General features: G+C 35.8%; 1 protein-coding gene across 8 annotated transcripts in view; it reads right to left on the bottom strand.

Annotated features, from left to right (window-relative positions):
- Positions 1–18,907, bottom strand: part of ERC2 (ELKS/RAB6-interacting/CAST family member 2) — a 932,553-nt gene that overhangs the window by 586,930 nt on the left and 326,716 nt on the right. For all 8 annotated transcript variants that reach the window (XM_059161221.1, XM_059161225.1, XM_059161223.1 and 5 more), the window contains one exon: positions 12,528–12,695. In XM_059161221.1, coding sequence (XP_059017204.1) covers positions 12,528–12,695 — 168 coding nt within the window. The remainder of the gene's footprint in view (positions 1–12,527; positions 12,696–18,907) is intronic.

The following is an 18,907-nucleotide window of genomic DNA, read 5'->3' on the forward strand; positions in this document are numbered from 1 at the left end:
TAAAATAAAATATATTCAAAGTCTGGGTTCTCTCAATGTCCACTCATTCCACTATAAAACAAGTAATATTATGGCTTGTCCATCAATTTCTTTAAAATATAAGCAAATACATACATTCATATATATATTTGCATTCCCCTAATCTCTTAGGTAAACAGTAGCATACCCTATACACTTCTTACCTTCTTTTTTCTTTTTTTTATGTAATATATTCTAGAGGTCACTCCATATCAGTATATAGAGATATTCTTCATCTTTTACACAGCTATAAGTAATCCATTTTGTGGATCACAATGAGTTATTCAATCAGTCCCCTCCTCGTAGTCATTTTGGTGGTTCCCACTCTTTTGCTATTACAAATGGTGTTGCAATGAACAGTCTCCAGTATTTTGTCTTTCTACTAGTGTATCTTTGGGATCTAGAGATTCTAGGAAGAATTGAGATTGCAGTCAAAAGTAAACGTGTTATTTGCTAAATGTTGCCAAATTCCTCTCTAAAAGAAGATATGCCATTTTGCATTTTTTTACCAGCACTATTATTAGAAGACTATTTACTTCCACAGTATTACCAAGAGATAGAATACATTTCAAGTCTTTGGATATTTTTGCCATTCTAGTAAGTGAAAATTATTTTTCAATGTAGATTTAATATGCACTTCTCTCATCCTGTGTCAGGTTGAGCATCATAAATTAGGCACCATTTACATTTATTTTTCTTTGTACTATCTATGTATCAGGTCCATGATTCTGTATGGTTATTGGTTCTTCAGTTCTGTTTTTAAAAACCTTATTTATTGGGTATATGAATCCTTTATTTGTAGCACAGCTTGTAAGTATGGAGCCCAGGTTGTTATCTGTCTTTTACCCTGATATTTTTTGTCATACAAAAATTCTTTACCTTGTCATCAAATTTATCAATCTTAAACATAGTTAGGAAAGCTTTCCCCATACCTAAGTTATAGTGCAGTTCAATCAGTGTTTTCTCCTACTACTAATATCAAAGCATCATCTGAGACTGGATACTTTCATTGCTACTGTGATGTGATTTCTAATTCTCTCACTACACTGCCAGTGATATAGGAGAGCAACAATAGATCCAACGAACAGTTTTGGAGTTCCTATATTATGCTAGGCACTGCTCTCAGAGCTCATAAGCGTCAGTTTAAAAAAAAAAAAAAAAAGGTCCTTTTCCTATAAAAAGTTTATAATGTGATGAAATTTTCCTTCTATAAAAATATTAGGTTAATAAACGGATAAAATAAAGTGCAGCACAGTAACGAAAAGCCCATCTAGGCCACAATGTTCCTGAGGAATAGGATTATATTTTGTGTCCTATACAACCTATATCAAGAGACTTTATCCAACAACATGACCATTGAAAATTTAAGGATTTTTGAATGAAAAAGCTCTAAGCATTAAAACAATTTCTCTTTGTAGTTAGATATTTTCATAGACTTACACTACTGTATGCCCAAGGTCTTTATGGGTTCTGTCAAGCAATCAACAATTCACTAAATTGAATCTTTCATGAATCAACCCTAGTGAATCCTCAAGGACAAAAAGAACTACAAATAATATTAAATTTTTTCAATAATCACATAATGGGTGATAATGATGGCAACACTTATTTACTTCCTTATTCCTGGCACCTAGCCCTAAGTCTAACACATAGTAGGTACTTTATAAATAACCTACTGGTAGGTGTTAGTGATGATGCAGAGAAAAGAGGAATCCTCCTACACTGTTGGTGGGAATGCAAGCTGGTGCAGCCACTCTGGAAAACAGAATGGAGGCGCCTCAAAAAGGTGAAAATAGAGCTACCCTATGACTTAGCAATCGCACTACTGGGTATTTACCCTAAAGATACAAATGCAGTGATCTGAAGGGGCACATGCACCTGAATGTTTATAGCAGCAATGTCCACAATAGCCAAACTATGGAAAGAGCCTAGATGCCCAACTGATGAATGGATAAAGAAGATGCAGTATACATATACAATGGAATACTATGGAGCCATCAAAAATGATATCTTGCCATTTGCAACAACGTGGGTGCAACTAGAGGCTATTATGCTAAGCAAAAGAAGTCAATCAGAGATAGACAATTATCATATGATCTCTCTGATATGAGGAATTTGAGAAATAAGACAGAAGATCATAGAGGAAGGGAGGGAAAAATGAAACAAGATAAAACCAGAGAGGGAGACAAAGCCTAAGAGACTCTTTATCTCAGGAAACAAACTGAGGGTTGCTAGAGTGGAGGGAGGTGGGAAGGATAGGGTGCCTGGGTGATGGACATTGGGGAGGGTGTGTGCTATGGTGAGTGTTTTGAATTGTGTAAGACTGATAAAGGACAGACCTCTACCCCTGAAACAAAGAATACGTTATATGCCAATGGAAAAAAAAAAAAAAAAAAAAAAAAAACCTCCTTGGACAGAAGAAAAAAAATAATAATTAAGTTTAAAAAATAAAAAATAAATAACCTACTGGAGATCCACAATAAAGGTTACCAAAATAATACTGTACACCTAAATTTCGTCTTAGTGTTCTGTCTCTCTCTTTTACTCATACATACATGCATGAACAGCAAGGTGCAAGTGATTAAATTTTTCCAAATTTAAATCTTTAAAATTCATGTACATTTTTCCACAAATGCACACCTTGGTTTTGGATGGGAGTGAGGATGAAGAGTTGACAAAGCCTAAGCTCTAGATCTCTGGCAATTCCAAACTGTTCTCCAAGTCACACCATTCCCTTCTTCCTGTACTGCCCTCAGAAGAGCTGTCAAAGGTAGTCATCACTATGGAGAGAGCGGACACCCAGCTTTGCTGGCACTAGGTTAAAGAGTCACACTCAGTTAAAGAGAAGTTAGATCTTCTCTTTTCCTTCACATTTGGCAAGATCTTAAGGACAGAACTTAGGATTTGTCCAGTTTCAAATTAGTAACTGCCAAGTAGTATTTTATCATAATTCTGTTATAATCATAAGGATTTAAGAAATCACTACATTTGAAAATAAGAAAACAAAATACAGGGGAACCTGGGTGGCTCAGCGGGTTAAGCCTCTGCCTTGGGCTCAGGTCATAATCTCAGGGTCCTGGGATCGAGCCCCGCATTGGTCTCTCTGCTCAGCTGGGAGCCTGCTTCCCCCTCTCTCTCTGCCTGCCTCTCTGCCTACTTGTGATCTCTCCATCTCTGTCAAATAAATAAATTTTAAAAAATTAAAAAAGAAAAAAAGAAAGATAACAAAATACAAAATAATTGCAAGAAAATAAATTTCATACATTTCAAAACAGAAATGCTTACAATAAAAACAAACTTCTAGGGTTAAAGTGATCCTCAACTACACAACTTTTTACTTCAAATTGTATTCTCTCTCTTTTTTAATAAAACAAGAGAGGGAAAGTTAGTGTCTGTATGGAATAAGTATCTGTATTTCATTTAAAAAGAAAAAAGTTCATATGAAAATGGGTAAAAGATTCTTGCAGAAGCCCTGAAATTTAACTTCACTCTTTACATTTTGGTTTGATATGTAAATATACACATAAAGAAACCTAACCACAGCAAATGTTAGACTTTTTCAGAGGAATAGAGGTAAGTGTTATAAACGTGGGTCCAGTGTCAAGAGAACATAATCATAATGTAAACTGGTTATTTCTAAATGGTGCCCCCAAAAGGAAGAAAATGAATGGAAGTACTTAATAAATTCTGTTTTCCATAAAATTCATACCAAAAAAAAAAAAAAAAAAAAAAAAGATAGAGAGAGAGAGAAAGAATGTGAGCTTGGAGGTCAGTGAGAGTTTTGTTGAATTTCCCTCCTCCTAACTTCTGTCATCTCCTTTTTAAAGAGGCAAGTCAGCTTCCCACAGACATGACAGAAATACATTCTTTTTTTTCCTACAAACTATTCATCAGTAAGTAACACTTACCAGAGGACATGTACTTTCCCATAGATGATTAGTTAATTGGATATTGTTTCTTCCAGTTGCAGCTTAATATAGTATAGACAATGCCTTTTTTAAATAAAAATATAACCAAACAAAAGTAATAAGGATCTCTTTTTTTGTTGTTTCAAAGAATATAAAGGGCTTTGACTCCGTACCTCTACATTCCAAAATAACAGATGCAGATTATAAAGGGATCTAATGTAGAAATTAAAGTGATTCAGTTATCTTAATTGCATGTTTAGCCACACAGGTCAAATAACATCCCAATGAACTCAAAAAGAGGAGCCAAATTCTTTTGTTTCACTAGAAAAATAAGTTGCTCAAAATAAGTTGACAATGGGCTAAGGATTGGAAAGTTTTTGATTAAAAAGGAATTTTTGTTGGAACACATAATGAGATTTGAGTTGCAGTAACAATATAAAATTGAAGGCAGAATTACATAAAAAATGAGTACTGTAAAATATCATTATTTTAGTACAATGGAAAATAAGGTGTTTGTGGTTTTACTCTATAAATTCTGTGTTGTCTGCTCGAATGTATCCCTCCTTGGCCATCCTCTCAATAGCCATTCTGATTTCAGAGCCTTCTGCATCAACATTCATTTGTGGTAGGGGGAAGCCACACAATCAGCATCTCCTAGGCTCTACTTTTTCCCTCCATTTTATTGGCTTTTCAGGACTGATTCATGCCCACGCATCACATTGCTGTTCAGTTACAAGGCAGACAGTGAATTTTCCTAATCCATTTAGCGTGCTGACAGAGCCATGTTCACAATTTATAGAATTTCCTTTTAGACATCTACCTATTTCACAGTTCATTAAGATTCAAACTGAACACCTGTGTTTATGAAGTCAAAAGCAATTTTGTACTAACAAGGTGTTAAATAAGGCATTCTCTGAAAGCCTGAACAACAGTAACAACAACAGAAGTACTAGACTCTTGACCTATGGAATGAAATAATGTCTGTAGCTACCTGCATCATCTTTTAATAGGCCAGAAATTGCTATGGAACTGCAGCCAACAACCATAACACATTTTAATTCCTCCACCACAGGTCTTTTATGTTTTACCTTAAGAAAGCAAGAGTATGAGTCTGCCTTGTACATTTCACCCGGATATCTAAAATCTGCAAAACAGTTCAAAATCATAGGAAGTAAAATGTGGCCCCTTTCAACAATGTCTTGATACAAGCTAGATACAAGGACATTTTCAGCATTCTGGGGCCCACAAAGCCTGACCTTGGCTCATTTTTACATAACCCCAAAGTTTTCACATCATTAATAAAGAGAGAATCAAAACAAAGCCCACAGACATTAGGGGAGGGAAAAGTGTGTAGTTTGGCACTGCCATCATAAATACCCTCAAAATGAAAAGGGAAAAAAATAAAATGCACGTAACAGAGGTGGCGACCCCTATAATGACTGTGGTTCCCAAACAGCTTTTTTTCTACTGGTAATAAACCATTTTGCAGACCTCCCAATTGTGGCCACCATGATAGTTACAGCTTTGCAGGTTTATGTCTTTTTCTTGCAGTTAAGAGTGTTATCAATAAAAATTTCAAATGATGCCTTTCCCACATTTCAAATAAAAACATTTTAAAATGTGAAGCCAACAACAGGATTAGAATGGAAAAATACAAGTGACACCAGGATTTTCTTTTGTATATTTTTTTCACTAAATCCCTTAATTTATTAATTCTAAAGACATTCCTCGCAAGTCTTGAAAGTGAAACAACGCACCCTAATGCAGCACTGGGGTAATTTGACAGTCCTAAAAATTGGTTTTTATCATATACTAATGACTTTTTAGAAGAAACATCTCACTTTGAATGCCATGATGATGACGTTTACTTAACAAAAGTCTATCTCAAAAAGGTTATTTCAAATACCCTTTGAAGCCTGGACAGAAGCAATTAAAAAAGGACTTCACTGCCTGCCAGTCAACTGCGACAGGAGGCAGAAGGAAAACTGAAATTACTGGTTAAAAGTAAAGAAGCACTGTGTAATGGGCACTTGAGGGAATGAGCCCTGGATATTATATGCAACTGAGGAATCACTAAATTCTACCTCTGAAACTAATAATATACTCTATGTTAATTAAATTGAATTTAAATTTTAAAAAGGTAAAAAAAAATAAAGGACGGCTTATAAATCCCATCTTATATATTGTGGCAAATATTATTTCTACACACTTAAAAAAAAAACTCCTTTGCTCAAAACATGTGAGTTCAGAAGAAAGAGTGGTTCCTTAAGTATCTGGAATAGTTTGCAAAACCCTGTATGAATGCATGTAGTCCCAAGGTCCCTGGAGGCCTGAAAGCATCCCCAATACCTGTCACAGTGACCTGTATAACCAAGAGTCTGGGCCTCAACATGAAAATGAGGCAGAGGGCCCACCTCAGTGCAGAAAACCAAGAAACAAGGAGTCATAAATTGTGTTCTTTTCTCCATGTAACAACAACATTTTCATTGTCAAAAGCTTGATTTTTATGATCCACCTTGAATCTGACAGCCAGAAAGTCTGCTTTCTGGTTGTGTTATCACACTGAAACATCCATGACTCACTCAGAAAAACATGCCACCACAGAACCCAGAAAACATCTCCTCTTACTCCGCCAGCAGCTCCTTACTAAGGAAACAATCTCCCTGAAGAAGTGATCAACACCCCTTCTGTTAAAATGCATTTAATTTTTTACCTTGCAATTGTATACAACATATGTATATCACAGACAATTTAAAGATCATTTGAGTTTCCAACACAAAGGGAAAAACAGCAAAGGTACTGTTGTCCATTCTTTCACTTTTTTTTTTAACAAAATATGCAGGCATGCATAAGTATAGGTATGCACCTTTAAAGAAATAAAAAGTAAATATATAATAAATTTTTCTTAATACACAAGAATTCTAGACTTCATGAAAAATGGTTCACACCCCAGAGTTTGGGCAATATCCTTCATTATTATGGCCAATATGTAATGGTTAATAAAGCTATAGTAATACTAGGAGGATTTAAGTCACAGAATTATTCGTTCTTAACTCTTCATAGCCAATACAGGGTTTTACCCATTAAGCATTGAACAGCAGTGAACTCAGCTATTAAGACAGAATTATAAAACTTGCCATGAAGATTAAATGAGACAATGTATGTCAGCTCCTTGACACAAAGAAAACACTTATTCCACAGGGGCTGTTATGGAAAGCACTAGATTTCTGGTTAAGAGCTCAGGTTTTGCAATTCAAGCCCCTGTCACTCACCACTATATGACCTTAAACAAGTTCTAAGGCTCTATCTCCTCATCTTGAAAATGGGGTTAATAATACCAGCCTCGCAAGTTGTGAGTCAAGTTTAAGATAAAGTGTCACATGGGAAACATTAAGCTGTATCTCCTGAAACTCAATATAGCAGCCACAAGACACTCAGTAGCCATTTGAGCAATAGAATTAAATTAAGAAGTCTAAGACCAATAGCCCACCTCGTTCAGAACCTCGCACATGATAGATACTCAATAAAATATTATCAAATGACACCTCATTCATCTAGACAAGTCTAGGGAAGTGTCTGAAGTACAGCAGATTGAAGCATGTCTAAGTAAATGCAGTAACTCCTGAAATAATCCAGCAGAGTGTCTGTAACCCTATAAATACCATTCCCTTTCTCAAAGAAAGCCAAGTTGCCCGAGTGTGGATTCAAAAAGGACAAGCTTTAGTGAAAACATAAAATCTTAACATTATCAGAGTAATCACCTTGGCAACATTAGCCTTCAATTATATGAGATATAAATGGACATTTCATACAGCTTGCACGCTTTATCTCCAAAGGAGCTAAACATGTATTTCCTTCTATCTTCTTTCCTTCCTTTCCTTATCTGCTTTTAAACAATAAAAGGAAAATAAAATCCAATTAAGATTTTGTGTGGAATTATTATCAACCAGTGATAACGAAATCACTGAGCATTCATGGTACTATAAATCAGTTAGTTGTCTATCATATATCTATATGCCCAGTGAAGTGTTGGCTGGCATCATATCCAGCAATAGTAGTCATTCAAAAATTATGTGTTGAATGAAAAAAATCCATGGAATCTACAGAGCAGGAATCTTTAATGTGAAATTCTTGGAAATGCTTCAGGGCATCCGTAAACTGCCTAAAACTATATACATGATTGCAAGTGAATATAAATGTATGTATGCCAAGGTAAATTTTTCTAGTAAGTGAGCTTATAGATTGCATGAAGTTCTCTTCCATACTGATTACATTTTAAAAACAAAAGCAAGGGATGCTTGGGTGCCTGAGTCAGTTAAATCTCCAGCTTCTGATTTGGGGTAGGTCATAATCTCAGGGTGATGAGATCAAGCTCTGTATCAGCTTTACCGTCAGTGGGGAGTCTACTTGAGATTCTTTCCCTCTGCTCTTCCCCCTCTCCCTGCTCTCTCATTCTCTCTATCTCAAATAAATAAATCTTTAAAAAGCAAAAACAAAAATGTTATGGACCTTTGTTATGGAGATGTGACTAACTTATCCTACATTTGCTGCTCCTTGCCTTTATGAACACAAACCCCTACATATTTATTAGTAAGTTCTCAAGTATTTATTTTTAAACAAGTAGAACTCCTCCCTCATCTATTTGGAACAGAAATGAGTATAAGAGCAAGCATTATATGCCACTGTCATATAACACATCTTCCAGAAAACATGCAAAAGGGTTGTCATGCCTGGCAGTTTGGGAGTCATGCTAGGCAGGGGAAAGTGGACCTGCCAGAAAACTGAAGGAAGTCTCTTAATTTGGGGACACAACAAAATAGATGACACTTTCATATTTTCTTCATTTCTCTGTATCATTCTAAGACACAAAAATGTAAGTCAATTAAAAAATAAAAAGTCTTGGCCTGATAAATGCAGACACACAAATTCAAGAGACCCACAGAGGCAGAACACACAGAATGCATGTTAAGAAAAGAAGTAACATAGAGGATTCCCTAAACATCCTGATATACAATAGTAATAATAATAACAACAGCAATGATGATAGCACAATTTACAACTAGAACCCCCGCACCCCCCCGCACTCAAAGCACTTTTCAGACAGATGCATCAGCCTGGCACAGTGACTGACATTTCATACATCAAGACATGGCGACTCAGAAAGGTTTAAGTCTTATTCATGTTGCAGTTACATAATGGGGAAGCAAAGGCATGTCCATACATCTCCCACTTCTAAATGCTGTGTTCTTCATACATTTTATTTAAGATCATAGAATAATAGCTAGGCCTTTCTTCTTCCTAATTTCTGAATATGTTGGTAATTATTCATTGAAATCTAGAAAAATCAAGGTGCTAAAAAAGCCAATTCATGATTACCACTACTGCCACTGAATTAATGTGTTGGCAGATGGGGCTAAGTTAGTACATAGAAAACAGCAAGGAGAGTAGCAAAATAAGAAACTTGGCCTTGGGTCCTTTGAAGCTATTTTAAAAAGCAAAATGTTATGTTAAGAGCTATGTGGTGTATCTCTGTGTATGTGTAATTATTATTCCATTGATTTACTGCACACATGTCAAAAAGCGTCTGGGCATTTGTACAAGTTAAAACAAACCAACCCAGGAGCCAAGCCACATAGCCACAAACCCAGACAACTTGCCTTCCACCCCTCATCCCACCCTTCATCCTACTACCTCCTAAACCCAAATACCCTGGTAAGCAAATGCTTCCTTGCAGTGATGAGCCTTTATGCCGGAAGTATCTGTCCTTTATACCATATTCTAAGAGTAGCCAAACCCAGTTGATGGTACAAATTTTCCAAAGAAGCCAACATGCTCTTCCCATTCTAGGGACAGCCCTCTCCTGTTTTAGCAAGAGCTTACAGGAATGACTCGGGAATCTAACTGGAAGGAACTATCAGGTATAACCCCCTCCAAGAATGAGCACCATATCTTTCATATGAGTATAAACTCAGGTCTTTCATTATAGGGCACAACAAAACATAAAATATCTCACTCACTGACTCACTCACTAATCTACCACATGTTAGGCAGGGAAATTCTTACTTCTGTCTGTTTCTCCAAGAAGCAGGAAAATTTCTTTAATGGACTTTACCCTGCTGCCAAAAATCCTTTGCTTATAATCCAACAATTAGAGCTAATTTCAACTTCAACTGCTTCCCCTAAGAGATGGAGATCATTAGATAACATTCTCCATTTCGATTTACAAAGATTTTAAAAGAAAAAAAAAGGCAAAAGAAATTTCCTTGGATGTTTCCAGTTGATAAGATCATTAATCTCACACTCCCAACTTCAAAGCAGGAAACTAGAAAATCACCTCACTTTCTCTGCACACAGAGAATAATTTTTTTCTACTTCAAAGCACCATCTCTTTATTGGGTCATTTTAATTATTGAACATGGGTTAGAAGCTATTCACATAATGCTACCACTGTCTTTTTCATGAAAAATGTATAGGTCTGATTTAGACTACATTAACTTGAGAAGAGTAAGATACAGGGGAAAGGAAAAGAGGAAAAAGGGAAAGAGGCCAGGGGATACAGCACTCATCAGTATAAGGTAATGAGAGGAAGGTAGTAAGACTTTTTGAGCTGACGTTTCTTTCTTTCCTGCTGGAAAGGAACCATCAAGACGCCTGATTCCCAGTTCAAGTAATACCACAACAGATCGCCTTGCTTCTCAAATTACCTTCTACCTAATACACAGCAGCAGAATTACACAGCATTATTAGTAATGCTTGTGTCGTTGCCAACCCAAGACAACCAAGTGTTGTGAATAATCACTGTGAAAACAAATTGACCCTTGTTCTACAACAGGGCTCAGCAAACTATCTGGTCCTGTTCAGACTACAACTGGTAGGAAGAGGACATTTCAATTCCCACTCAACCTTCTTCCCACAAAATCACAATCCCATGGCTTGGCAAACTTTCTCTATAAAGGGCTGGAAAGTAAATATTTTCAACTTTAAGGACCAGATGGCCTCTGCCACTATTAAATTCTGCTGCTGATGCCCCAAAAGAGCCAAAGGCAACACACAGATGACGGGGTATGGCTGTGTTCTAATAAACCTTTATTGATAAAGAAATGCAGTAAGTGGGCTTTGTCCCATAAGCCATAGTTTTTAACCCCTATTTAGATAAGTGCCAGATAGCAGAAATGTTGTATGGCTTACTTTCTCATACACAAGTCACTAGCCACATGTGACTATTAAATACTTCAAATATGGCTAGTGTGTCTAAGAAACTACATTTTAAATTTTACATAATTTCAGTTAAGTTTGATTGGCCACCTGTGGCTAGTGGCTACAGTATTGGCACAGTTCTGGACTAGATACACTGTAGCTTCTTCAAGAGAGATACAAGCTGTCTTCCAATTTATGGCAGAGCTCAAATTTTAACCGTGTAAAATAAAATATCCGTGCTTCTAATTTCCCAATGAAACCACACAGAACTGAAAATGATGTTTCTTAAATGTGAAATATCTACATCACTGAGGTCAATGTGACCATTTTGGTTTACAGTGATCAAACAACGGCCTACGAGCCAGGGTCAAGTGCACAGGGGCTGAGTCACACACATGCCAAGACCCATCCAATCTGGAGGTTGTTTCCTTTCACCTCAAGACACTCTGCTGCACCTTGACTGAGGGCATAGGCCTACTCAATGGCCCCCTTAAATCCAAGGAAAATCTAAACCTCCCCACACACAATTATGAAGGCATGGCTTAAAGAGCACAAGTGCAACTCAATTAGACTGCCTTCCCCCACAGAAACCACAAATCAGCCTTAACCCCCCAAATCAGGGAGATTCACCACATTCTTTGCTATTGTCCACATGCAATAATTTATTTTCTGGCAGCTGTTTTACTTACATAACTAGCTTGTGTTTTGCTTTTCTTAGCAAGCCCAAAGATATAACTCAATGAAGAGAAGCAAGGAAATAGGATAGTAACATGTATTTGGTTTTCTTCTAAGTATGAATAAGAAGTAACAAACCAATATTTCTTTTAAAAAAACTCAACACAAATATCAACTTTCTTCAATAGGTAAAAGAATCTTTAAAATTGAGGATACTCTTTAGGAAGTAAGAAACCCCTCGAATCACAGAGAGGGACCTATACAGATACACAGCAAGTAAGGCAAATGACATTGCAACTTTTTCATGATTTTGATAATACCATTATAGATCCAACCATTTATTTATGGTTCCCAAATCCAAAAACTCTGAAAAATGAAAAAAAAAAAAAAATCCAGTGTAAAACAAACTCTTTTGGGGTGGCACAACCTGACATGAACTAATAGGATGCTACTCACACAGTTTTTATTTACCCTACTTTAGTGTGAGCAATTTTTTTTTCTGCAGAAATAGTCATTTGTTTGTTATAGGGTGTTGCTATATCCCCACTGCGAGTGTTATGCAATCTGTGATATGGATCTTACCTTTCCAAAATCCCTGGAACATCTGATATCCAAAACACATCTGGCCCCAGGGGGTTGGATAAGGGATCTTCTAAAGAAAGCTGTCCAGGTAGGATATTTTCTATCAACTCAACGTCTGCTGCCTGGAATCCTGAAACAGTGCCTTACCTCGGTCTGAAGGATGGCAGCCCTCTGTTCTTTGGCAGTAAGCGACTCTTTAAGCACTTCAATGTGTTGCTTGCAATCTGAATTTTGATTGCTAAGGGTTTCAAGCTTTGTTTGTAAGGCAAGAAGTTCTGACTCCTTCTTTGAAAGTTCCTGCTTCAGCTGATCAATCTGTGAAACAACAATATTGCAAGAAATTAGAAGCCACATTGCTACTCTTTACATTTGTGAGCTGCTGATTTCTCTTAATTTTCAACAGCTAATGATCATTAATTCAACAAGGCAAACCAACAAGTTTGCCTGAAAAGAAGGCCTTGGAAGTTCTTAGAGGCTGCAGAGGCTCTATAAAGGTAGTCAAGAGCATAATAAACAGAAAAGTAAGGTCAGCAAACTGTCTTCCACCTTCCATCTCACTGTGGACCAAGAGTCACAGTGGAATGAAGGCTTCCTAGCCAGATCCACTCCTCATCCATGAAGCAATATAAATTATTCACCAAGATCCTCAGAAGGGGCAACAGGTTGCTAAATAAGGTAACTAACCCGAGACATACCCTGGTCCTTCTCTGCTACTCAACAGTGGAAATGATCATTCAAAGCAATCATTTGGCAAAAAAAAAAAAAAAAAAAAAAAAAAGAATCCTCACTCCCACCTCCAAAAAAGTATTAAAGGTTTTTTGTTTATATTAAATACTGAAAAGACACAAAAGAACATAAAATTATAGAAAGTATAAGGAAAAATAATATGAGAAACATTCATCATTCAAATCACCAAAAAAGATCATTAGGATTATCTATATCCTAACCCATTTCTTTCTTCTCTCTTAATGCAGAAATAATTACCACCCTAAATTGTGTGTTTGTCATTCCCTTGCTTGTTATTACATATGTTTTTTGTCTTTAAACTTCATTTGTTCTGTGTATTTTTTTAGTACCTAGCTTTTTTCTACTCAATCTTATGTCCTAAAGATTAAATCATGTTATTGTACATACAATTTGCTCATTTTCCCTGAAGTACAGAATTCTGTTATAAGACTGCACCACAATTTGTTTGCCCATTCTGCTGTTAATAGACATTTTGGTTGGTTTCCAGGTGTTTTGCTAGAACAAAAATTGCTATTCTGAATGTTCTTATATATATATCACCTGGTACACATAGAAAAATGATCTAGGAGTTAAATTGCTGGACTACATAGTATGCACATCTTTAACCTTACTAGATAACACTAAAATGTTTACCAATGCTGTTATACTCATATTGAGATCACAAGGAGTGTGTAAGTGTGCCAATCACTCCACATCGTTGTCAACATCTTGTGTCACCAGACTTCTACATTTTTACCAGGCTGATAGTTATGGTAGATGATCTCCAAAGAGGACTGCCACCAAGCTCTTCCTGCTTATACACACATGTTTTACTCACAACTAAAGGTGGAGTCTGTTTACTCTCCTCTTGAACCTAGGCTAAACTGTGGATTGCTTCAACCAGTAAATGCAGCCAAAGTGTTAGTTCTGGTCCTTGTCTGTAGGAGAACAGGCACATTTAGTCTCCTCCAGCTGGAAGCCGGCCACCATGTTAGAAATCCAGCCACCCTCTGACCATGATGCTATAAAGGCCATACCAGCCACATGGACAGGCCATGTAGAAAGACAGAGAGATCTAGAAGAAACTGTGGCTCCTTTTCACCTTGTTCCTGGTCTTGAAGGCAAGAATTTCAGTGTTTCATCATTAAGTTTGATGTTTGCTTTAGCTTTTTATAGGCACTCTTAAGTTACAGGAAGTTCCCTTTTATTACAACTTTGCCAAGAGTTGTTTTTTTTAATCATTAAGGAATGCTTAATATTAATAAACATTTTTTCTGCTTCTCATGATTTATCACATTTTTTCACCTTTAATATGTTATTGAAATGAATTACATTAATGAATTTTTAAAATACTCAGCTCTCCTTGCACAACTATGAAAAATCCCACTTGGTCATGATGTATTATATTTTTATATGTTACTGGATTCAGTTTACTAATATTTTGTCAGGATCTTTCATCTATGTTTATGGATAAGACTGGTTTGTAATTTTCCCATTTTGTGCTGTCCTCATCAGGTTTTAGTACCAAGTTTGCCTTCTAAATGGAGTGCTCACTCTTTTAATGTGTTCCGAAATCGTTTGTGTAAAACTGAAATTTTCTTACTGTTAACTTTCATTTAGAAATCACCAGAAAAGCTGGTATTTTCTTTCTCCGAAGACTGTTACATACTTCATCTATTTTTTTTTTTTAAGATTTTATTTATTTATTTGACAGAGAGCGAGATCACAAGTAGCCAGAGAGGCAGGCAGAGAGTGAGAGAGGAGGAAGCAGGCTCCCTGCCGAGCAGAGAGCCCGATGTGGGGCTCGATCCCAGAACCCTGGGATCATGACCTGAGCCGAAGGCAGAGGCTTTAACCCACTGAGCCACCCAGGCGCCCCGTTACTTCATCTATTTAATGGTTATAGAAATATTTGTGTTTCTAATTATTTGAGTCAATTTTGATAATAAGTTTTTTCTCCTAAGAATTTTTCATTTTATCTAAATATTCACCATTACTTAGCAGAAAAATTTTCATAAAACCCATTTATCTTTCAATACCTATGGCATCTATGACTCTTCTATTTCATTCCTAATATTCTTTAATTTTACTCTTTTCTTTGATGCGGCTCTGCAGAGGCATGTCACATTAAATAATCTCTTCAAAGAGCCAATTTTGGCTGTGTCGATCATCCAACATTATTCTTTCCTTTTCTTTCTTTCTTTCTTTTTTTTTTTTTAAGATTGTATTTATTTATCTGGGAGAGAGAACACATGAGAGAGAGAGAGAGAGAGAGATCACAAGCAGGGGGAAGGGGAGGCAGAGGGAAAAGCAGACTCCCTGCCAAAAAGGAAGCCCTACCTGGGACTCAATCCCGGGGCCCTAGGAACATGACCTGAGCAGAAGGCAGACACTTAATGACTGAGCCACCCAGGCACCCCGAACATTCTTATTTTCTATTTCATTAATTTGAGTGCTTATTTTTTTAATTTCCTTCCTACTGCTTTCTTTGGTTGGATACTTATCTCACTAATTTTCACTCCTTTTTCTTTCCATATATGTGTTTTAAAACTATAAATTTCCCTGTAACATTTTAGCTTGATATGTAGTATTGACATTTTTATTCCATCATAAATATTTTCTGACTTCCGTTATTATTTATTCTTCAACTCACAAATAATTCAGAAATTTGCTTCTTACTCTAAAAATATATGGATGTTGGGGTGCCTGGATGGTTCAGTGGGTTAAATAAAGCCTCTGCCTTCGGCTCAGGTTATGATCCCAGAGTCCTAGGATCGAGCCCCGAGTCAGGCTCTCTGCTCAGCAGGAAGCCTGCTTCCCTCCCTCTCTCTCTGCCTGCCTCTCTGCCTACTTGTGATCTCTGTCAAATAAATAAATAAAATCTTTAAAATATATATATATTTTTTTATATATGGATGTTTCCTAGTTATCTTTGTGTTTTTTCTTGCTTGTTTGCTTTGTGAATAGAGGATAAGGTCTGTTTGATACTAATCATTTGAAATTGGTGTGATTGCTTTATGACAGAGTATGTGATCAGTTATCATAAATGTGCTTTGTATACTGTCTACTAGAAAAGAATCTGTATCTAAAAAATTACTGAGTGCAATAATCTATATTTATTGGCTTGAAAATGGTTTCCTTGCTATATTTATTGGCTTGAAAATGGTTTCCTTGCCATAAAGTCTATGACACCTTTCTTAAGTTAATATTCGGTTGGTGTATCTTTTTTTCACTTTCAATGTATCATTAACTTTATGTTGTAGATGTCTCTTGTAATAGCATATACCCAGATTCTTTTATCCTGATAAAATTAAATGGAGCATTTATTATCATTACAGATATATGTGATTTTATTTCAACCATCTTACCTTGTGCTTTCTAAATATACTGCCATTTCTATTACTTCTCTTTTAATTCTTGCCTTTTGAAAGAATTTTTTTCCAATTCCATTTTTTATTCTTTTTTTGCCTCTACTCATTTAAAAGTTATACCTTTATTTATATTTATTTTATGTTTATTTCATTTATTTCTAATCCTTAGGTTACTACCCTAGAAAGTATAGCATACTTACATTTTTTATTCACTCATCATATTTAATATTTTAAGTCCAGTAGATTTTCTGATACATGGTTTACCTAAGTCTAAAGTCAACCTATGCTTACATTCTTTCTGAATAACAGAAGGATCTTAAGACGCTTTAAGTTCAGCCACCATCCCCTTGACAGTAATGTAGTAATCTACATTACTGTCATGTATTTCAGTTCTTCCCTATTTTGTTTTTAATTCATCATTACTTTTTTACAGTCTGTGTTTGTTTAGATTTACCCCCACATTCATCACTAACTTTATTTGTTACTTGTTCCTGCATCTCAGATACTGTCAGAAATCTCCTTTTGCCTAAAATCCAACATTTAAAATTCTTTTAATAGGATTTTATTGGTGGCAAACTCAATTTTTATCTAAAAATATCCCAACAACTTTTTAAAATATTATTGCTCATTATTAAAAGAAATTTTCTAGGTTAAGAGATACTTTTCTCAGCCATCTTCTGGCTAACAAAAGCTATTAAGAAGTCAAGCTATCACTCCAAATTCATTGCTTTATAGGTATTGGGACTTTCTTCCATTAGCTGCCTTTTTAAATAGTTTTATTGAAATATAATTTATATGCTATACAGTTCAACTGCTTCAAGAGTAGAAATGATGGTTTTTAGTATATCAACAGAATTGTGCAACCATCATAATCACAATTTAGATCATTTGCTTCATCCCAAAATGAAACCTAGTAACAATTAGAAGTCACTCTCCATATTTTCCACCTTCCAACCCCAGACCTAGGCAACTAATAATCTACTTTCTGTCTATTCTAGGAATTTTATATAAATGGAATCTTACAATATACATACTTTGTGACTGCCTTCTCTCACATAGCACAATGTTTCAAGATTCATCCATGTTGGAGTATGTATCTGTACTTCATTCCTTTTTATTGTTGAGTAATAAATATTATACTGAATGAATATACCACATTTTGTCTATCCATTTACCAGCTGAGGGGGACACTCAGGTTGTTTCCATGTTCTGGTTATTATGAATAATGCTCCTAAGAATATTCATATGCAAGTCTGTGTGAACATAACATTTTTATTTCTCTTGGGTGTATATATAGGTGTGGAATTGCTGGGTCATATGATATGTTTTCCAAAATGTACCATTTTATGTTCCCACTAGCAATATATGAGGGTTCTAATTTCATCATATTCTCACCAACACTTGTTAGTACGTCTTTTTAATTATTGCCATTCCAGTGGGTATGAAGTAATACCTCATTGTGGTTTTGATTTCTCTAATGACTAATGATATTAAGCATGTTTTAATTTACTCATAAGTCATTACTGTATCTTCTTCAGACAGGTGTTCTGTTTTTAAAAACCTTTTTATTTTTGCATCTGAGATTTGATGGCTTTACTCTCATGCAAACAGATTTCTTTTTATTTATCCTCTCTGGGGTACTCTGAGCTTCCTGATTTTATGGACTGGTACCTGTAGCAGTTTTGGAAAATTCTCTGCTTTCTGTTCTTCAAATATGTCTTCAGTGTAGTGACTCTGTCCCCACTCCCCACCTCTCTTTCCTTCTGAACTCTGATTAAACATATGCCAGACCTTCTTATTCTGTCTTCTATGTATCTTAACATATGTTTCATGTATTTCTTTTTATTTACTTTATTCTACTCTATTTTCTAGTTCATTACAAGTCTTCTCTGCTACGATCACCCTGAAATTAAACCTAGTCATTAAACTTAAATTTCCATTTTTATATTTTCCCATATCTAGACATATTGGGGGGTTCTCTTTAAATATGCTTGGCATTCTTGTAGTTTCTTGACCCTTATTCATGTTTTCAATCCTCTATTTTATTTACTTAAACATATTAAACATACTTATTTCATAGTGTGTGTCTTGAAATTCCCATTTCTGACGTCCTTGCCTTTTAGTTCGGCTGTTTATTCTTTGTACCAGCTATCAATTATGACAGTTTGGTTTCTGTCCGGTTTTGTGATTTTTAAAAAATTTTTTCTGTGACTCATGTTTTTTAGAACTTTATCTGGAGAAAAACTTTGAGGTCTAAGTTGAACTTGTGGCCCTTCAGAGCTTTTGTCTCTGCCAGTACCTGGGGCACTATCCACTAAGGGCCCCATTAAACTCCATTCTTTACTTGAAGTTTTTGGATCACCTTATTCTGCACATCTGTGCAAGAGCCCTCTGTGGTTATGGATTCTTAAAGCTCGTTTTTTTTTAACT

This window comes from Mustela lutreola, chromosome 2 (assembly GCF_030435805.1).
Source record: "Mustela lutreola isolate mMusLut2 chromosome 2, mMusLut2.pri, whole genome shotgun sequence".
Taxonomy (NCBI): domain Eukaryota; kingdom Metazoa; phylum Chordata; class Mammalia; order Carnivora; family Mustelidae; genus Mustela; species Mustela lutreola.